At 34.0% G+C, this 22785-nt stretch overlaps 2 protein-coding genes across 2 annotated transcripts; both read right to left on the bottom strand.

The window, feature by feature from the left end:
- Positions 1 to 978: 978 nt before the first annotated feature.
- On the bottom strand, positions 979 to 4905 carry LOC120273403. The gene is made up of 5 exons (XM_039280033.1): positions 4731 to 4905; positions 4208 to 4368; positions 1608 to 1675; positions 1451 to 1513; positions 979 to 1382 (listed from the first exon to the last, which is right to left on the bottom strand). Exons 1-5 carry the CDS (start codon positions 4829 to 4831, stop codon positions 1350 to 1352), a joined length of 426 nt encoding a protein of 141 aa, XP_039135967.1. The 5' UTR covers positions 4832 to 4905; the 3' UTR covers positions 979 to 1349.
- Positions 4906 to 6340: 1435 nt separating this feature from the next.
- LOC120273475 (potassium transporter 7) lies at positions 6341 to 14311 on the bottom strand. The gene is made up of 9 exons (XM_039280100.1): positions 14154 to 14311; positions 10910 to 11141; positions 10584 to 10832; positions 10393 to 10443; positions 9330 to 9590; positions 9176 to 9228; positions 8181 to 8295; positions 7843 to 8097; positions 6341 to 7590 (listed from the first exon to the last, which is right to left on the bottom strand). Exons 1-9 carry the CDS (start codon positions 14187 to 14189, stop codon positions 6500 to 6502), a joined length of 2343 nt encoding a protein of 780 aa, XP_039136034.1. The 5' UTR covers positions 14190 to 14311; the 3' UTR covers positions 6341 to 6499.
- Between the last annotated feature and the right edge of the window lie 8474 nt (positions 14312 to 22785).

Here is a 22785-nt window from a genome sequence, read left to right as displayed (position 1 = left end):
CATAACAAACAAAGATGCTTGAGAGTGAGAGTTAGGAACATTGAAACAAGATAAAATAGAAAGTGGAGTTTATAATAATAATAAGATTTTGGAAGTGGGGGGAGGTGGTTTTCCTTGAGTTACAAGTGTAGGTGATGTTCATGGGTTAAGTTTTATTAATGAAATCAATTGGGCACAACACCCAAAACACTTGCTTTTGTCCTCATATAATATTATTATTAAATATTAAAAGTCCTGCCCGGATTTTAGGGATGTCTTTTTTTACTTCTACTTTCTTTTGACTTGCAAGTTTTATTAGAAAGAGAAAGAAATGACAATTTAAAGATATACTTATTAGTGCTTGTCCACCATCATCATCATCTTCATACTTATATAGTATCATTTTTATGCATTATTTATTTCAAAGTGTTAGTGTATTTATTTTTATTTTTATTTTTTTTGTTTATTAATTTTAAAATTTTTTGTAAAATATTTGAACTCAAACTATTTTTTTCATTATCTATTTGCATGTTTAATTTGTTATTTATTTTCTTTTGTTTTTGGAGTACTTTTCCAAACTTGATAGTTATATGTTGAAAATGAATATTTCTATCATGTTGGAATTTATCTAAATAAATTTTTTGATAAAATTTTGTATCCCCCATCATCTCCCTAAATTTTTTTTTAATTATGTTTTCATTTTTCATTCAAAACAAATAAAGCCCAAACATTATCAACAATACCCTTAGAAAAAAATTTAAAATATTAGTAATGCAAATGTTTTTTTATATATTAATAATAAAATTCAATTGAGAAAATCGCAGACATAACCCACCCACCAGTGATTTATGTTTAGAGAAGAGTCGAGTTTGAACCCCTCAACTCCCAAATGCACATCCTTGTAGAAAAAAAAAATGGGCTATTCTCATTCAGGATAATGACCGGCACTTGTCGTTTATTTATCAAAAATAAAATAAAATAATATTAAATTGATTGTTCCCAAAGAGATCCAAAGTTTCATAGCAATCTTAAAGCAAAGAACATGGAAGTTTTGAAACAATTTCACATCATTACCACAAGAACACAAATACACATTTTGTCCAAAGAAAATTAACAACAAATACCTTTCTCTTGCCTAAATCAGAGTAAATAGTTATACTTGTAATGATCATAAAGTCCCATTTTTTGCAACCTTGCTAACATCAAAAAAGTAACAAGTGGTTGCACACAAAATACCTAAGAAAAAAAAACCATGGGAATAATTAACTCAATTCTTTCCCTCAATACCAAATCCTTCCATCCATCTTTCTTCAAGTCAACAAACAATTGAAGCCTCTTGAGTTATGCTAGCAGAAAATTGTTCATCATGACTAGAATTTCTTCAATTTCACATTCTTCAGCGCCTGAAATGCAAAACGGTGAGGATAGAACAAAGGACTCATCAACGAGGAGTGGGCGGGCGGAAATATACCTTTTTTCGTTTCTTTTTCTTCTGCTTTTTCTGCTCAACTTCTACATCCTGTGCATCGGAATCCTGTGACATTTGAAGTTCATTTAGACATCACTTACTCATCATTATTTTCATAATTGGCTTAATTGGCTTTGAATGACAACAAAGAATTCTCAACTTGATCTTGTGCATCACCAAATGAAGCAACATGCCGAACTTTTACTCCAGATGATGACGCTCCACCACCTGTTAATGAATGACAAAACCAGATGATAAGCAAGTGTATAGAGGAGATTATTTCGCCCATATTCCGATATGGAATTTGAGGGCGAGGACTGATGGATTGACGAAGTGGTGCACTCAAAAGCTATAAATGTTACTGGATAGTAACTTAGATTTAAGAAACTGCAACATGGATAAATATCTTACAAGAAGCTTCTAACTAAATGACACTCAATGCTTTGATATCAATAAAAAAAAAATTAATATTCAGTTAGGGAAGAACTAGCATGTGTGCAAATCACATACAAACAAGAAGTTCAAAACTTTGCCTGAGCACTAATCTCAAGCTGCAATTATTTGAGACGTGCTTCAGCTTGTGTTATCATCTATGGCACTGGGCACACTAAAGAATGGCTTCTAACCAAAAGCTGGCTTGTGATATATAATGCATAACTTGTTTTCATCTCCATCATACAAAATGTAGTGGCAACAAAAATAAAAATGGATCAACCAGAAAACAATTTTCCATTCTTCTCTTCCCCACCTTGTGACTAAATGGTATGGAAATGGATTTGAATGGCCATTGATGTTTATACTCTTCCATTAACATTTTCCTAAAACAAGTAACAAATGGTGGAGATTTATGTTATTTCATATCACATCCATATTTATCACCACAATTAAGAGGTTATAATGTACATCCATATGTCTTTTATTGGGTTAGAAGCCATAAATCTATCTCCTTCAGTTTCAAACCCTTGAGTTTCCTTAAGAGGTTTCCTCCCCAATCTGCCTGTTATCCATTCTGCTCTGCTGCCTAGGGTCTAAAAGTAGTGTACAATTTCTTAGGAATTCTTATTAATCATATGCCCAAGGCCTATAAGTCTTATATTACAACCTTTCCAAGGTATGAACATCTGATGTTAAAAGTGTTAGGTCTTAAAATTGAGCAAGACACTAGTTAGTAACCAAATTATTGCTTTCAACTAAAGGTATCATAGACCTTGCAGTGTTTTACGCATTTTATTTGTACGAGTGTCAGACCACTCCAACATGTGCACGAAGAATTTCGTTGGTGAAATACAACCAAAAAACACCAATGGTGCCTTCTGTAGATGGTGGTGTTCCTTAAAGACTGAAGTGAGCAACAATCTCATGTTCTCCATTACATTTTAGGCTCCAGATAATAATCTGATAATATGGTTTCTTATATTAGATTTATTAGGTGTTTTTACTAGCCACAAACAACTAATCTACAATTTCCCTCCAAACACGATGTAACCACTCTCAAATTTAAGTGAACCACAGGAAATGCACTTTGTCAAAAATCAAATCCAAACTCTAGAAGTCAATTCTACCAAGTAATTCTCAAGAACATGAAATCCTAAATCCCTCAGGATGTCTGGTTCAACCATAATCCACCTCGATAATAAGTTGGGATATAGCAATAACACTCACTATAAAATTCAATTAGTTAAACAACTATAATCATTAGTTAATATTATAAAATCATTAACCATTAATGAATATAAAGATTATTAAAATATAATTTAAATTGCAAAGTATTTAGTATAATTAATATTAATTAAATCAAGTTTGAGTAAACTACGGGAGGAGAAAGTTTTCCCTCTGAACTAAATTTAAACTCCAAAAGCACATAAGCAACTTATTCGAACTTATCCCAATACTACACATGTCATTAAGAAGAAAACAAGTAGATGATGAATGATTGGTTCAGATTGTTACATCAATTGCTAAAACTATTTTACTAGCATAACTTCAGACGCTTACATATTTCAACCAGTTCTATAAAAATACAGCACATAATAAATTAAATCCAAACATTATAGTTTAAGGATGCCCCATAAATCTAAATCAAAAAACAGAAAGAGCAATCCCTAAAAAGGATCCTGAACTGTTTAACAGTATTGTGAAGTGACTGATAAGAGACAATTGTTAGCATTATGACAATAGGATCCTGAGCATAGGCAAGATGTTCTGAAATTTCCACTGACCAAGTGTGTTTTAGATTTCAAAGTCCCATAATGTTCCCAAAACACATTTCCAAGATAACTCGTGAAAATATTGACAACCGCGTATACAAAATTGTGTAGCCTTCACCAAGGATGATTGAAGCATCTTGCTCCATAATAACCACTAAAACTAAACAACGAAACCTTAGGCATCAACGCATCATTGTAGCAACTTCAGCAACACTCAATCCATCATATGAAAATATCCCTTGCTAAAATCTCAGATGAAAACAGCCGCATTGATAAAGTCACAATGACCACTTAATTTATCATGACAACAGACACAATTTCATGACATCAAGATAACATGTTCATATGCAAGCTTTGAAATTGGATGAACTAGCATGAAAACAACCCACTCATTTAATTTATCAATTAGATAACACAATCAGGCTAGAAACCATGGCAACTGGAACCAAGAAAGTTCATCATGCTCAACATGACACACATTTTACCCAGCCTAACATATCTAACTGTTGCATTGCTAATGAAACAGAAAGAAACATAAAGAAGTTAACTTTACCATTGCTAGCCTTCACAGTTTCTTTGGCATTCTTCACAGCCAGTTCAAGAAGATCAGGATTGATAGAGCTCAGTCCATCTGGCTGTTGAAGCTTCCTCTCCAGAAACTTTGCCAAAGCAGCAGCCTTGTTTGTAGTCATTGGTCCCCCAGGATGTGCCAACCTACTCAAACAAAGAGACCACCATCATCACCAAATTTTTCAATAAAGATTTTCAATGACCTACACAGCAACAACACCATTAGCATCTCAATAAGTTTCCTCACAGATTAATTCACCAAGAATTTAAAACCCCAAATTTGCCCTAATATACCAATCAAAAATCTCAAGAAACTAAACTCTTCAACTCCAAGAACAACATCAAAAGCCACAAGAAACTCTCTTTCAACTTTCTCCAAATTCACCATCAAATTTATACCAAAAAACGGGAGACAAGAAACAATCAAACAAAAACCTTGCTTGCACTAAGGCACAATGCAAACCACAAGAATGAAGAAGGGTTAAATGGAAAGCGAAAGAGAAGACCTGGGTTGAGATCTTGACGCCGGTGCCGGCGCCGGCGCCGGCAGCGGGGCGAACTTGCTGCCGCGAAGCGCCCGGCGATCTTCTTCGCTGAGTTGCTCCATGATTCGTGTTTCGCTGATTTTTTTTTTCTTTTCTTTTTTAAATCTTTGAAGTCCTCGTTATAAACTGTAAAAACCCAAAAATGAAAGCGAAGAGGACCTAAATATATAAAACAATAAAAAGAGGGACTGATTCACACTATACTTTTCTTTGTGGAAGATATATATGGGAATTGGGAAGCTTCTAAAATGTTGAATATTATTTTTTTTAATATATATTTTAATTCATTATATTGATGCGGCATTAAATAATTTAAAATTAAGAAAATTTTGCTTTATGTATATTTTTAATTTCTGTTAAAATTGTAATTTATGATATTATTGTGGTATTAAATAATTTAAGTTTTTTTTTATGAAGTGCAATAAAAAGATTAACATTTTCAAGCAAAACTAAAAATTTTTTTGGTCTAACAGCATTTTGGGTTTAGCTCCAGTCCAATATATCTCTTTTTTATTATTTTTTAATACAAGCTTAGATATTTGACATATTTTTTCAATGGCCAAAATTTAAACTTAGTTAATATCTTATCTTCCAGTTCTAAAATCCAATTAAATATTAAACAAACTCTTTTTTAAAAAATTTGAATTTTATGTTTTTAATTATTTTTAGGATTTAAAAATAAATAAATTTAATTATTTTTTACATCCACTAGATTGATTTTGCATTTAAAAAGTAAACTTTATTATTTTTTCTTATCTTCTGCAACAACTACATTAGATTTCATTTTTTTCTCTTTATTTTTTTAAAATACAAAATTTCTATCTTCCATATATTTTCCTAGATTTACATCAAAAAATAATGAAGAGTAGATGTATTAAACTTGAACTGAATTCTAACACTTTAGTCTTTTTTTTTTATTCCGGTGAGACATCAGCTTGACTCTTCACTCTTACAATAAGGTAAGGCAATTAAACGTACTCCTCGTTGAGAGCTCTAAGGACAAACCTAATCAAATCCAATGTCTATAAAATAAAATAAAATAAAATTTTAATAAAACAAGGATTTAATTACCGTACAGGTCCCTATAATTGTATATTTTTTGTTTTTTTTAGTCCTAATATTTTTAGGTACAACTAAATCCTCATATTTAGTCAAATTAGATTATTCTAGTCCACAACAATATTTTTAGATACAATTAAGTCTGTATAATTTACACTTACCCATCTACACAACAGACTAAAATGACATAATTTGACTAAATATAAGAACTTAATTGTACCTAAAAATATTGCAAGAACTAAAAAGACAAAAAATACATAATTACAGGGACATGTACAATAATTAAACCTAAAACAAGCAATTCAGGTGTTCGGAACTTTGATATACCAAAAAAATTCAGTAAAAAAAAAATCTAACATTCAAGCACTGAATTGAGTCTTCTTCTTTGAGCTAAAAGCACTGGATTCCATTGAACTCCACAGTAACCTAGTGTACACTAATCTTGCCAAGACCAAGAACCCATCCGCTTTGGTCTCCTGATCTCACTCAGCACGGGAAACCAACAAAAAAAATGCAGTACTACTAACATCTGGATACTTATTTGATTATTTAAATTTACATAATCAATAAAAAAGAAAAAAAAAAACTAGACAAAATTTCATCACAGATTAAGCAGCTAGAAGTACATAATAAATAGATTACACATTGAATTTAAAAGCAAGCATCCCCAATTACACATAGTAGATCATACCGACTTCGATCAAGCTAATGTGAGGGATATTCAAGGCCACTGCAGGGCCGCGGCAGTTCTTTCGGAGGAAAGAGTAGGCCACATCAATGACGAACTTTTTGAGGAATGATGAAGTCTTCCTCGCCTTTATATAAGAGTGTCCCATAACATAAGCGACTCCCGTGTTTTTGGCCTCGATGAGTGCCAACAGCTCATCTCTTACCTGAGTGTCACACTGTACTTGCTGAGGTAACTCGAACCGAACCTGGCGCCTCCGGGTCAAACCTGGTGATTCTTGCTCGTACAAAGACTGCAAGCTCTGCAGAGTCTCTGACTTGCTGCTCCTGATTGTGGTCGAATAGTCATTGCTGTTCTCATTGGCCTCTCTCATTAACAGCCTTGAACAAGATGCTTCGGAAGTCCTTATGACCGCCATCCTCCCATCAAGAGAGGAATCATAACTTGCAGAGCCAGAGTCTTCGGCTTCCATCTGAATGAACTCCGCTATGCTCATGACCAGCTGGTTCTCGAAGTTGTCTTCATCCTTAGGCACGTCTTTGTAACCATATCGAACAATGCATCTGTACATGCGATAGGTTCTGGGGCCAATCCGACCTATGAGATATCGTTCTTCTGGAGGGACAAATGGTACTGGAACGGATTTCACGCACACGAAGACAAGAACTTGATGGAAAGCAGGAAGATTAGTGACGAAGTGAGAGAAGATAGCAGGGACTCCTGTCACCAGCTCTGAGTAGATGAGTCCGATTCCAGGGACTCGGACAATTCCTAGGCTGGGGCCGAGCGTTAGAATCCATTTCATGGATACCTTGTTTTGAAGATCAAAGAGGTACTTTCGTCGAGTGCCATAGTGCCATACATACATGACGAACATGAAAACAAATGAAAGCACGAGTGGTACCCACCCTCCCTGGGCAACTTTCATGACTGAAGACGAGAGATAAAAAGCTTCAAGTGATCCAAAACAGATCAGGAACAGCAGAGCGTATATAACACTCTTCTGCCACACAAATATAATGACCAGCGTCATCAGCCATGTAGTCACAAACATCACAGTGATGCATGCAATACCTACAAAAAGCACGGCCATATCATCCAAGTAAATAGTTAGAATATGAGAGTTATAAAACTGTTGATTACAAAGAACCAGTGTCAGTGCCCCACAAGCATGGTACAATACATAAACCCATGTGCATAGGACTCATTTACCGGATAATTAAGAATAAAATCACAGTTATTACAAGTGATATGCTTGGAAATCAATAGAGCTGGGGGGCTTACTAAATTGCAACATTTAAGCCGTAAGGAATCAAGATGACTCACCATAAGCATTACCAATTAGTGTTGTGTCACGGAAACCAATCGTAACAGCAAGACACAGAACCATAAGAATCCAGTTTATTTCAGGTATGTAAATTTGGCCATATATCCACCTTGATGTATGGACAATCTTCACCCGTGGGAAACAACCCAAAGCATGGCATTGTTTAACAATGGAGAATGTGGCAGAGATGACAGCTTGGCTAGCAACTATGGCAGCAAGAGTGGCAACAACAAAAAGAGGCCAGAACACGGGATCTGCAAAGAATAAAAAAGTAGGTGGAGACAAATAGGCGTGATCATCACTTCTATGGAGTGTGCTTGGAAAAAGCAACGCTTACTTGGAATGGACTCATAAAAGCTTATAGGCAAATAGGAGAAGTTCTTAGAAATAAATGCCGCCTGGCCCATATATTGTAGCACTAAGCATGGGTAAATGAAACCAACAAATGCAACCTGCAGATGCAAGAGAATGTATGGGCTCAACATGTAACAGAAGGAAAAAAACACAGAATTTATATATATTAAAAAAAAAGGAGGAATAAAAATAAAAACCATCTGCAGATGTAGTGAATCACAAATTTGGTTATTAAATTTAAGCTCACAGTCTACTCTGAGGTGCAGAACTAATGAAAAAGTTATTCAACAAGCAAAAGGCATCACATAAATACCCACCTGCAACAGGCAAACATAAATCAGTAGTTTATAAAGCCAGGCATTCTTAATTGTTTATGTTAGCACTAAAATGTGAGGAGCCCATGTAAGGCAGAGGTACCAGTCATTATTCACAATATACAGTCTACAATTTACAGGAGAACATTCACTCATATCTCTATTGCTTCATATTAGTATTGGCAATATATTTATAAATCTCAGTGGTTAGTTCACCAAACTAAACAAAGATTCCTTTGTTTGAACAATCAATAAGACTAACAAATATCGCCAATGACATTTAGCTAAGTTAATAGCGAAAGACAATTAATGTAATGGGCCATCTAAATGTACATAATCAAATACGAAGGCATTCTACACTCATATTCTTGGATTACAGGTGAACATGTTGCAATATACCAAAATTACCATCCTAATAGTTCCAAGGTAACATGTGAAGAGTGCCCCCACACACAAAAACCCACACTCAAACAAAACAAAATAAAATAAAAAAATCAAATTAAAAATTGCAGCAATTTATTAATTCATATGACTTCCTAATAGTAGCTTAAAGTAGTCTTGTTTGCTTTGGGCCTTGATGAAAGCAAACAAAACAATCTCACATTTCTTTTAGCACCTATTCTATTATTCGAGAGAAATGCCAGATATTGGTTAATCAACTTACCCTTATAGATGCATCAGTAAAGTGGCCAAGATCTGCAAACATAGCTTCAGTGCCTGCAAATATGATGATTCAAACAATGAGAAGAAAAAAAAAGTCGCTAGTCATCCATGGAACAGCAATAAAACATGCCGTTTATGGGGAGAGTTAATTTCACCTGTGATACAGAGAAGTATTCCTCCTAGAGAAATCCAACCATCTTTTCCTGTGCGTTTGAAAAACTTGTAAATGTATACCGGCGAAAGAGCTTGGTATACAGCAGGGTTCCAATGGATAATGTTGTATAAACCAAGTACGCCAATGCATGAAAGCCAGATGATAACTACAGGTGCAAACAGGAAAGCAACCTTCTGAGTGCCGCGATGCTGTAGAGCAAAGAGGCCAACCAGCACAACACAGGCAATAATTACAACCGCACCTGTTAAGTATTGAAAATACTTAGTAATTCAGAGTTTAATAATGGAAAAAAAATGTGCAAATTTATAGAATCCCGATCCTTGATCAACAGGCAATTGGATGAATGAATGAAATAATTTCACTAATCGCTGTCGCTTGCAAATTTAGTAGGAATATTTTTTAACTTGAACCAGTTAAAAAAAACCACAAATAAGTATCAACCAAGTAAAAGGCGTGAAGCACAAACTCGCATTCTAGAAAGGAGCAAGTATTTAAAAAAAACCAATGTTAAAGCAAAACCACAAGAAGGCTACTCCATTACAGATTAACTACTCGCCATTCATGATCCCCAAGGAAACTTAAGTAACAAAGAAACGACAGACTGTCTATGAAAACTTTGAACCATTTTTGCACGCAAAGCAATCTTTGCAGCTCATCCTAGAGCAAGCACTTTCCCAAATAGGACTTCCAACCAGGACAAAATCCTGTTGAAATTATTGGAAAAAAATTAAAGACCTCACGGTCATGCAGACGTTTCTAACATCAACTATGATGGAGAAATAGCATCCAAAACAATCACAAGGAGGTACATTGATACATGTGCACTAAGACAATAATGCATCCAATCATGTTTTATATGGTCACGGACAAAATTGCACAAATCAGACTAGATGTCAATCTTTAAAATTTTACTACCTCTCACTTCATCAATTACAAAGGCGGACTTGTCTTTGTCAATAATGATTACGATTCTATTGCTTTTAACAGGGAATCAAGAAGGAAACATCCATCTGATCTCTTCACTCAAAGAAAAATAATCTTACCATCATTTAAATTTCTTGCACGAACTTGCAAACCAGAAATAGACGAAAGAACTGCAAAAAATTAGCTTTTAGATAGCATAAGCATAGATATAAACAGGCTTGCAAAGGAAAAAGACAAAACAGTGCCCTGTTTCTACAGGTCCCGTAGCCAAATAAAGAAATGTAAAGCTTATAGTGATCAGTATAACTACCTGAAATAGCAGGTGTGAGAACACCATCACCTATCACCATACAGGCACCAAAAAGAACTATAAGAAGCAAACAAGTTCTCATCTTTTTATGCTTCTCAAGAAACCTTTTCAATGGGGAGGAAACAACATTTCGAGCTGTTAGACCATTTCTATGATATGTTGAGAGCTCCTCATCTGCTGCCTGTTGATTAGGAAGCAAACTAAACTTCGCATGTCTGCAAAGAAGAGAATATAGGGCAAATGTACCACCTGTACATTATTGAATAATTATAAACATTTGTTCGAAAGAAACTGAAATAAAGATTAAAATAGAACTTAGCACTTGCCTTCACCATTATCATCAGCACTCAAGACAATCAGGACATATTTAAGCAATGGAATCAAGGTAATTGTCCAAAATATCAATGAAAGAACACCAAAAATAGTTTCCTCATCTTTATAGTTATGCAGCCTCCCAGCAAATGCACTTTTGTATACGTAGAGAGGCGATGTGCTCAAATCACCATAAACTACACCAAAGCTCTGATACGCTAAGAGGAACAGTTGTGTGTATTTTACCTTCAAATTAACAAGAATGTATAATGTCAGCAACTAGGACATTATAGAAAAAATAAAAAGTACAATAACATGGAGCAGACAGATGGTTATATATTATTTAATGAAATTCTTGAACAATATTGAGGACATTTATGTTAATCCAAGCTATAAATTTTCAGGTACGACCAACCTATCTCTGTAGTAAGTCGCATGCCTAAAGACATAGAAGTCCTTTCAGTTTCCTTTTCCGTTATCATTCATTTTCATTAGTATTGCTAGTAAAGTATCATTTGTATGTGATCTGCATTATTATATTTTGTAAAAAAGAAGATCAGGATGAATGAATAAGAACATATTCCCCCCATAATATGTGCATTGAGTTCACATAAGCAACAGATTTTGATTACCACCTCACAAGCTATTCTACATGCTTTGCCAAACATTAGCTTATCCAAGAACTTCCACACCAACACACACTAATTAAGACAATTCATATCAGTCTTAAGGCAAAAAAATCCAGCCAAGACCATATGGCTTCATCACCAAGCAAAAAATCAACCACAATTGATAGGTCAACATCTCTGGCTGTATTAAATTATGTTTAGCTGAACAAGCATGTGCCCTTGATCAAGGTGCAATCTAACTTGAAGTTTTTATATTAATCAAAGAAGGCCAATTTGAGTTATCCATTATAAAAAACTGCTTTCATATGCCAGCGGTATTCATCTTCAACCCACTCAAACAATGCTCATCTAGCAACACAAGAAACTTCTTAAGTGTCAAATGTCTAGTGTCTACTTATCCAAGAATTTAAACAAACAACACCCATTCACTAGGCATGTTGTTGACTGATATTGGGAACTCTAAAAGAAATGTGGCATTCAAAGTTAAAGATAAGCATCTGAATTTCAGCAAATGCACCAAAATGAATGATACATGACCCTTTTGAGGGTCACACAAACCAGATCGATTCATATACAAACAAAAATTAGAGACAACTTCATGACATATATTACATCTACTACCAATAAATGATCGCTAAACCTTCCCAAATCCTTTCTATACATATGGCAGCAGCATTCATCAGAGCCATTATTCTGAGGAACAATTTAAAAGAAAAAATTATATTAATTTAGATGTTAACAATGTCAGAACCAAATAACATATATCTCTTTATTATTTTTGCAATGTCATATAACATTTTCTTGAGATCTTGTTCAGATAGCTTCTGACCAAGTAAACAACTTCAATTGAGTTAATAGAAACTTCCACCCACCAAATCTTGAAAATTCTTTTCATTGCTTGCTTTCCGTTGAAGAAACTTTATATCTGGTTTGGTAACATAGAGGATTTCAATGCTCCAAGTTTTTGTTAGCACAAATCTAATTTATGTTATTAACAAATGTCTAATTTATACCAACTCGTGTCAAATTTCCCAGCCATTCTTATTGATCCCCAATTTGAGACAAATTCGTCAGCTAACTGTCTATCATCAATAACCTTCAAAGGGAAAATTACATTTCTTTGATTCTTCCCGCTATTTACAAATTTATAAGAACTTGTGCACAGAACAAACACTGTATTGCATCATAATAATAATCATAACCATTATGCCTCGTGAGAATTTCCTCCATTTCTTGAATTATATCAGCATTTGCCACAAAACAATCTCTCAACTGGCATACCACAAAAAATTTTAATTACTCATCCTTCCATGATTCCATCAATGTCATGCAGTCCATATGCTTATGTATAGACTTAGATGAGTACCTTTAGCTGTTAAATTATGGAACAGGGGATGGAGAAGGCAGGAAAGAGAAAGAGAGATGAAAGTGGCATAAGAAGGGGAGAAAAAGACTATTATAGAGCACAGCAAAGAGGATGAATTGGCTATAATGAATATCAGAAGAATATTGCAATGAAGAAACTATTGAAAGTGACAGATATTACAAGGAATACCAAGATTTCATCGTTCTGAGAAAGAACACCTAAGTTTCTAATAAGCATACTGAGGCATAGAGGTGTGTATTGTTTGGTGGAATAAAAAATCAGACCAATTTCAGTACTTTCCTTCATTTGATTAAGAAATTCAATAATTTCAGATTTCAATTTCTGAATCCATTTTTTTAAAGTCAAATACCAAGCCAACATGAAGAACAACCAAATTTGTATTAGTCAACTGTCTAAATGAATACTTATAATCGTATTAAAAACGAATCTATGATATCTCTGTATCAATCTCTTGTTCCCCCTCTACTTTCTTTGACTTTTTTCCCCTTTATTTTCTCTTTTTATATAAAAAAATCACACTCTCATAGTTGGATCATGAAATGCAAGATCTTGAGGAAATATCACTTATCTTATTAGTGATCAAACTAGTATCTAATTTATTCAATACTACACACACACACACACACACACACAAAAGATGCGGTGGACAACCTCAAATCAAACATAAAGTTAATTCAAAAACATAACACGCCCACGAATCCAAAATAACAAAACTAAAACATTGAGCTTTGGTTTCAGTTATTATGGCTATAAGATTATTTCTGATTCAACTTGGATTACTTTAAAGCACTGAAATCTAAAAAGTTCCAACATGATTAAAAATACTCATCCCAACCAAGAAAGAATCAGAATACGCAGCCAAACAAAGTCTCACCTCATTTTTAATAACACAACAAACTTCAATCAGAATTAAAATAATTAGAGAAAAAAAAAATCCCAAATTTCAATTCAAACCAATCTTCCAACCATATGAATAGATCTAATCAACAGCCTCACAATAGTAACCAATCCAAAAACACCATTCTTATCACGTCCCCAAGCTCAATCCATAATCAAATACACAAAACTATTCCAAAAATCAATAAAAGAGAATCCAATTCAAGAACCGCAAAAATCGAAATTAGAAACCAAACACAAAAAACATGCTAGAAATCAAAAAACAATCCATTTCCAACAAACAAGCAAAAACCTAGCAGCCAAACCCTAGATTTCAAATAAAAATCAAACCCAAAGATCACCCACGTTGGCACGCGGAGGCAAAGCACGCTCCTCATCCATTGCCGTTACTGCAGCGACGCCGCCCGCGCTCCTCCTCCGAGATAATTCGCCGCCGGAGCTCGCCGGAGCTTCGGAGCTCGATCGGGAGAGAACGAGGAACGATATCCAAAGGATTTGATGTTTCCTTTCGTGATTAATTAAACTACGATACGATCACCGCCCGGTAACTTTTTACTTTAATCTCACATTCGGATTTGGATCTAATAAACGGGTCGGATTCCATTGGATGCATATGAAATCCGAACCCGTTAGGGGAACCACGATAAAAGATAATTTTTAAACTACGAATTATAATAGGTAATTATGAATTATTCATTTTTTTTATTATCTAATTAAAATCAAGAGTGGTCTTAGTGAAAATAAGGCTCTAGTTCTTTTTGCCCCTCTCTCTCTCTCTAATGGGAAGTGGAGGTGTCATATAATAAGTGTTTATTTTTTAATTAAAATGGTTTATCCACTTTTTAAAAATAATAATAATAATAATAATAATAATAATAAATAATGAGGCTCTAGGTATGACAATTTTTTTAAAATTATTTATTAAATAATTAATTACATAATAAATTTAAAAACTATACATCATTATTATTAATTATAATAAAATAAACTATTTATTCAAAAAAAATCTAGAGATTTGATTTTTTTAATTATTTATTTAATTACTTGTGATACATTAAAAAAACTCAAGTGATAAGATAATATTATGTATATACGATAATAATAATAATAATATAATTTTCAAATAACTAAAATTTTAAAAATTATAATTATGCGGATAAAACATTAAATAAAAATCTTAAATAATGAGACCAGATATAAGACCGGTAAAAATGAGAAAAAGGTTAAGATATATAATAATAAGATTGGTAAAAGTGAAAATTCTCAGCACTTAGCCTTTATCTCTCAAGATGACAGGAACTTGTGAAGGATGTTACAAATAAAATTAAAGCATGACCAGTAAATTGGATTAGGAGCTCCTTGAGTTTTATATAATTGTAGCATACATTTTATAAAATGGGTTAGTACAGTACTATACACCAATTATGATGTATGGGTTAGAATGTTTGGTGGTTAAGAAACAATATACTCAAAAGATGAGTTTATTAGGAATGATGAATTAAAATAAGAATTTATCTGTTGATTAAAATAACTAATAGATACTCTGATAAAAATAATGGAAGTACTTTAGATAGAACAACATAGAAGAGAAAGATTCATATAGCTCACCCTAAATAGTGGGGCTAACATTTTTATTTATTTTTGCATGAGAGTCACCACATAATAAAAAAAATTATACATTGATTCTAAGATGAATTAAATAAAAAATTTAAGTAGAGATCTGTAAAATGAACACATTTAACCATTTTTCTTATAATTTATTTAGGTTTTTAATTATCTGGGGCTAACATTTTTATTTATTTTTGCATGAGAGTCACCTCATAATAAAAAAAAAAATTATACATTGATTATAAGATGAATTAAATAAAAAATTTAAGTAGAGATCTGTAAAATGAACACATTTAACCCTTTTTCTTATAATTTATTTAGGTTTTTAATTATCTTTAATCGAATATAAGTGAATCCTAAACTGTTGTAATTGTCCTAACAAAGTAGTTTTAAAATTAAAAGAATTTTAAAGCATAAATATTTTTTTTCTTGATTCAACAAAAAAAAAATCTAACTATGACTAGTTTTGATTTAACGATAATAAGTAATTTTTTAAAATTAAAAAAATCGACCTACTCGGATTTGGGTTAACGGGCACAAGATCCAAACCCGACATCAAAAACGCGTTTCACAACGGGGAGCGCGAAGTTAGCCGAGGGTGGTGAGCCTAATAGGATCCGGTCACCGCAGTGAGAGAAAGAAGGCAATACCTTCTCGTCTTCTTTGAACTTTGAAGCACCCCCATTCACTCACTCACTGACTCAATCCAACGGCTCATAATGCATCAACAGCGACTTCAGGGCCCCACCCGCGTCGAAGCCGTGTCACGTGTCTTAAGACCTCTGACTGTGTACCGATCTCGAGGTCTAATAGACGGTTGAGATTCAAGGAAAAATTTTATATGAGCAGCCTGATGGGCCCCCACAATGATGTCATTCTGTGATTTTGGTTGGGTCCAGACGGGCCCACCAAGCCTGTTTTATTCGCTGGGTTCACAAAACAGGATCAACTAATTTTAGTTTTTTTATTAAATAATTGGGTGAATTAAATTTTTAATATAACATGAAGCGTAAATCCCAAATGTAAACTTTAAATCCTAAGCCCTAAAAAGCTAAATAATAAAGTGCAAATCCCCTACAGAGATTTGCGTTTTAACCTAAAATTAAAAAAACATAAACTTAAATCTTAAATCCTAAACCCTAAGTTATAAACTCTGTAAGAGTTTGTGGTTTATTATTTAAACTTTAAAAAAAGATAATCAGTCTATTAGATGATAAAAAAAAATTATTTTTTTTTATAAAAAAAAAGAATGAATGACCTGGATGCTGACATAGATTGCCAATTTAGCATTCACATCATTCAAACTACCAATTTAACCTATCAATTTGCCCTAAATATCATTACTCATATATATATTAATATCTACATATATACATATGAGAACTATTCATCTATCTAGGGAAGTCTATTATCAGCCATTGGATCTCGATCCAATGGCCAAAATTGATAAACATTAGTTAATACAGTAATTACTTGGAACAGTGCAGTACACAATATTACTATTCATCATGTCAGCCGTTGAATGGTGATCTAACTATTGATAATTTGACATTTATAGATTTCTTATTTATAGACATCTGTAAAGGATGTTTTGCTTATATATATATATATGCCGTGTAGATCATCTACATATTCATGAATTTAATATCTATGAACATTCATGGGTAACTATTGAATTTTAATCCAATGGTCTTCATCATTGTCTCTACAGTGATAGAGAAATTTTCATTCTACTAGCATCTATAAAGAGATTGCCCAACCACCAGTTTCATTGCTGGTATTTGGCGATTAACTCAACGGTTGTCACGTGTGTTAGAACTCTTACTGTGTACTGATCTTGAGGTCTGATGGACGGCTGAGATTCAAGGATAAATTTTATATGAGCAGCCTGGTGGGCCCATGATGATGCAATTCTGTGATATTTGTTGGGCCCACGGCCCACCAAGCCTGTTTTATTCGCTGGGTTCACAAAACCTGATAAACTATATTTTAGATTTTTTTATTAAAATAATTGGGTGAGTTACATTTTTTAATATATATATATATATATATTAAAAAATAGTCATGTTTTAATTGAGATATTTGAGGCAACATCATAATCATCATCATCATCATCATCATCATCATCATCATGTAGTGGGGGAACAAAGTATAATGGATGGTGGGAAATGAGATAAGGGTTTATGCTTTGGAATATGATGTTTTATTTTGACTAAAATGGAATAATTATGGTTTACCAAAGTTAGATAATTATTGATGGTATTATACTTATCAAGTGGAAGAGCCTTATGTTTTTTTTTTATTTTTAGGTGAGATCACTTGTGTTTTGAGTTCGTTGAATTGTATTTTTCGATTTGTTTTTTTTTATTGTGTTAGAAGTTTTTATTTTTTATTTTTTTACACAACTCTGAAAAATAATATTATTTTATTTATAGTTTTTCCATAATTAAAAAAGATACTTTGAAATATATCTTATTAAATATTATTATCAAGTTAGTCGAGGTTTTTATTTTAAAAAATTAATAAATAAATTGCCTTCATTTTTATGTTTAATGACCTTTTGTAAATCTTAATATAGATTGCATATATTAATTTTATGTTGATTTTTTAATATTGAAATAATGATAATGACATTTCATGAATTGATTCCATCCATTCAATCATATATCTAAGTTAATTAAAATTTTTAATAATAAGATGCACAAATTTTGTCATTTTCTTATTCGGAATATTTTATTAACATGATTAAAGAATATTTAGTGGTTGAGCTTTTTATTTGTCTATCCTTATAAACCATGTGATTTTTTTATGGGTAGTTTTATAGACAAATGAAGAAAAATGGCTTTTGGCCCCTAGATTAAATTTTGGTATTATATATATCTGTGTGTATATATTAAAATATTTTATTACTAAGAAATAAGATTAAATTTTGGTATTATATATATGTGTGTATATATTAAAATATTTTATTATTAAGAAATAAGCTTTGAGTTATGAATATAATCAAAGCTTTAAAAATAATTGTTTTAAAGCTATAATATTATAAAACAATCGAAAAAAGAGATAAAAAATTAATATTAAAATATTTAAAAATATATATATATATATATATATATTTCTTGTGAATGGATACAGTGCTTCTCCAAAATCTCTATTTACAGGGTAAACTACGGGCCGGGCCAAACGACTAGGCCCGTTAGGATTGTTGGATGCTATAATGGGCCATAATGGCTAGTAAGGTTGTCGTACCTCCATGGTAGCCTATTATGATAGCCCATTGGGCCTAGTTTGAGCCCATTTGGGCTGGTTTGAGTTGAAACTGCCTTGACTAGAGGTGGCACCAACAAATTAATGCGGCTAGGCAACCCAACCCAACTCTTTTATATAACCAAAAAAACAAAAGTCACAGAATAATATTTCAATCAATTGCATATCTCATTTCTATAAATTTGGGGGAAAATAGATACTAATTTTGTGAAACAGGGCAAAAATCAACATCTTAATCTAGTTGTCGCATATGTACCTAATCTTAATCCTATCCCCCAAATATCTCTATTCCTCAAACTTTTCTTTGTTGAACATTTATCATGCTATGGTTGCAATATAAAAACTGTCTTTAAATTGATGGTACACATTAACATCCTTTGCTCGTGAGTGAGCATACTCGACGGATTGATTTGGTTTTTTTTTTTTTTTGTTTTTGCTCTTCTAAAACTACCTCTCTCTATTCCTCAAGCTTTACTTTTGTTGCTAGTACATGTCAACATCCTTTGATCGCGAGTGAGCATGGCCGACGAATTGATTGGGTTTTTGCCCCTATAACCCCATCTCTCAATGTGGAGCCGCCGGACGAATTGGATCGATAGAGATCTCAACAATCGCCTATTCCTCAAGCTTTCCTTTGTTGGACATTTGTCTTGCTATGATTGGAAGATAAAAGTTGTTTTTTTAATTCTTGGTACACGTTAACATCCTTTGTCCGCAAGTGAGCATACTCGACGGATTGCCTTGGTTTTTTCTTTTTCTTGTGTTTTTTTGATCCTCTAACCCTAACTCTCTCTATTCCTCAAGCTTTTCTTTTGTTGCTGGTACACGTTAACATCCTTTGACCGCAGTGAGCATGCCCGACGAATTGAATTGGTTTTTTGTTTTTGTCCCTCTAACACTTTGTCCTGCTATGATTGGAAGATAAAAGTTATTTTTTTACTAACTAGCACACGCTAACATCCTTTGACCGCAAGTGAGCATGCCCGAAAGATTGAATTGGTTTTTTATTTATTTTTGCCCCTATTATCCTAGCTCTCAATGTAGAGCCATTGGGCGAACAAGATCGGGAGATCTATCGGGAGAGATCTCAACTATCGCCGCATCTCTATTCCTCAAGCTTTCCTTTGTTGAACATTTGTTATGCTATAGTTGGAAGATAAGAGTTGTTTTTTTAATTGTTGGTACATGTTAACATCCTTTGACCATGAATGACCATACCTGACGGATTGACTTATTTTTATTTTTCGTTTTTGTTCCTCTAATCCTAGCTCTCTCTATTCCTCAAGCTTTACTTTTGTTGTTGCTACACATTGACATCCTTTGACCGCGAGTGAGCATGGGCGACAGATTGAATTGGTTTTTTTTGTTTTTGCCCCTATAATCCTAGCTCTCAATGTGAAGCCACCGGACGGACCGGATTGCGAGAGATCTCAACGATCACCGCATCTCTATTCCTCAAGCTTTCCTCTGTTGAACATTTGTCCTGCTATGGTTGAATGATAAAAGTTGTTTTTTTAATTGCCGGTACACATTAACATCCTTTACCCGTGAGTGAGCATACCCGATGGATTGCATTGGTTTTTTGTTTTTGCTCATCTAACCTTAGCTCTCTCTATTCCTTAAGCTTTCATTTTGTTGTTGGTACACGTTAACATCCTTTGACCGTTAGTGAGCATGCTCAACTTATTGAATTGATTTTTTTTCCCCCCTATAACCCTAGCTCTCAATGTGGAGCCGCCGTACGAACTAGATCCGGAGAGATCTCAATGATTGTCGCATCTCTATTCCTCAAGCTTTCCTTTGTTGGACATTTGTCCTGCTATGGTTGGAAGATAAGAGTTTTTTTTTAATTGCCGGTACACATTAACATCCTTTGTTCGCAAGTGAGCATGCATACCTGACGGATTGACTTGGTTTTTTTTTGTTTTTGTTCCTCTAACACTAGCTCTCTCTATTCCTCAAGCTTTACTTTTGTTGTTGCTACATGTTAACATCCTTTGATTGCGGGTGAGCATGCTCGACGAATTGAATTGGTTTTTTTTGTTTTTGCCCCTATAACCCTAGCTTTCAACTTGGAGCCGCCAGATGAATTGGATCGAGAGAGATCTCAATGATCGCCGCATCTCTATTCCTCAAGCTTTCCTTTGTTGGACATTTGTCCTACAATGGTCGGAAGATGAAAGTTGTTTTTTAATTGCTAGTACACATTAACATCATTTGCCCATGAGTGAGCCTACCCGATGGATTGCCTTGATTTTTTGTTTTTGCTCCTCTAACCCTAGCTCTCTCTATTCCTCAAACTTTCATTTGTTGCTGGTACATGTTAACATCCTTAGATAGCCAGTGAGCATACTCGACGGATTGAATTGGTTTTTCTAATTTTGCCCCTATAACCATATCTTCAATGTGGAGCCACCGGACAAACTACATCGGGAGAGATCTCAACAATCGTCGCATCTCTATTTCTCAAATTTTCCTTTGTTCAACATTTGTCCTGCTATGGTTGGAAGGTAAGAGTTGTTTTTTTAATTGCTAGTACACGTTAACATCTTTTGCCCGTGAGTGAGCATACTTGACGGATTGACTTGGTTTTCTTGTTTTTGTTCATCTAACCCTAGCTCTCTCTATTCCTCAAGCTTTACTTTTGTTGTTGCTACATGTTAACATCTTTTGACCACGAGTGAGCATGCCCGACGAATTGAATTGTTTTGCCCTATAACCCTAGCTCTCAATGTGGAGCCGCCAGACGAACTAGATCGAGAGAGATCTCAATGATCACCGCATCTCTATTCCTCAAGCTTTCCTCTGTTAGACATTTGTCCTGATATGGTTGGAAGATAAGAGTAGTTTTTTTAATTGCTTGTACACATTAACATCATTTGCCCGCAAGTGAGTATACTTGAAGGATTGACTTGGCTTTTTTGTTTTTGCTCCTCTAACACTAGCTCTCTCTATTCCTCAAGCTTTACTTTTGTTGTTGGCACACATTAACATCCTTTACTTGCGAGTGAGCATACTCGACTGATTGAATTTTTCCCCCTCAAACCCTTGTTTTGCTATGGTTGCAATATATGAGTTGTTTTTTTATATGCTGGTACACATTAAAATCCTTTGCTCGTGAGTGAGCATACTTGACGAATTTACTTGGTGGTTTTTGTTCCTCTAACCCTAGCTCTCTCTATTCCTCAGGCTTTCTTTTTGTTGTTGGTACATGTTAACATCCTTTGACTGCCAGTGAGCATGCTTGATGGATTGAATTGGTTATTTTTGTTTTTGCCCCTATAACAGTAGCTCTCAATGTGGAGTCGTCAGACGAACTAGACCGGGAGAGATCTCAATGATCGCCGCATCTATATTCCTTAAGCTTTCCTTTGTTGGACATTTGTCCTACTATGGTTGGAAGATAAGAGTTGTTTTTTTAATTGATGGTACATGTTAACATCCTTTGCCCGTGAGTGAGCATACCTGACTGATTGACTTGGTTTTTTTGTTTTTGTTTTTTCTCCTCTAACCCTAGCTCTCTATATTCTTCAAGCTTTCCTTTTGTTGCTGGTACATGTTAACATCCTTTGTCCGTGAGTTAGCATACCCGACAGATTGAATTGGTTTTTTGTTTTTGCCCCTCTAACCCTTTGTCCTACTATGGTTGGAAGATAAGAGTTGTTTTTTTAATTGCTTCTACACGTTAACATCCTTTGCTCGTGAGTGAGCATACTCGACGTATTGACTTTTTTGTTTTTTTTGTTTTTGTTCCTCTAACCCTAGCTCTCTCTATTCCTCAAGCTTTACTCTTGTTGTTGGAACACGTTAACATCCTTTAATCGCAAGTTAGCATTCCCGACGGATTGAATTGGTTCTTTAGTTTTTGCCCCTATAACCCTAACTCTTAATGTGGAGCTGCTAGACTAACTAGATCGGGAGAGATCTTGATGATCACTGCATCTTTATTCCTTGAGCTTTCCTTTGTTGGACATTTGTTCTGCTATGGTTGGAAGATAAGAGTTGTTTTTTTTTAATTGCTAGTAAATGTTAAAATCCTTTGCCCGTGAGTGAGCATACCTACCGAATTGACTTTTTGCTCCTCTAACTCTAGCTTTCTTTA

This window comes from Dioscorea cayenensis, chromosome 12 (genome assembly GCF_009730915.1).
Source record: "Dioscorea cayenensis subsp. rotundata cultivar TDr96_F1 chromosome 12, TDr96_F1_v2_PseudoChromosome.rev07_lg8_w22 25.fasta, whole genome shotgun sequence".
In the NCBI taxonomy this organism is placed as follows: domain Eukaryota; kingdom Viridiplantae; phylum Streptophyta; class Magnoliopsida; order Dioscoreales; family Dioscoreaceae; genus Dioscorea; species Dioscorea cayenensis.
This window is presented reverse-complemented; position numbering and strand designations above follow the sequence as displayed.

Coding starts and splice junctions, on each gene's coding strand:
- LOC120273403 (XM_039280033.1), bottom strand. CDS start 4,831: ATGGAGCAACTCAGCGAAGAAGATCGCCGGGCGCTTCGCGGCAGCAAG. Junction 4,369..4,730: donor GCGTCAAGATCTCAACCCAG/GTCTTCTCTTTC, acceptor TTGTTTGAGTAG/GTTGGCACATCCTGGGGGAC. Junction 1,514..1,607: donor TTGGTGATGCACAAGATCAA/GTTGAGAATTCT, acceptor CAAATGTCACAG/GATTCCGATGCACAGGATGT.
- LOC120273475 (XM_039280100.1), bottom strand. CDS start 14,189: ATGGATGAGGAGCGTGCTTTGCCTCCGCGTGCCAAC. Junction 10,833..10,909: donor TGCTGATGATAATGGTGAAG/GCAAGTGCTAAG, acceptor AATAATGTACAG/GTGGTACATTTGCCCTATAT. Junction 8,098..8,180: donor CTTTTATGAGTCCATTCCAA/GTAAGCGTTGCT, acceptor TATTCTTTGCAG/ATCCCGTGTTCTGGCCTCTT.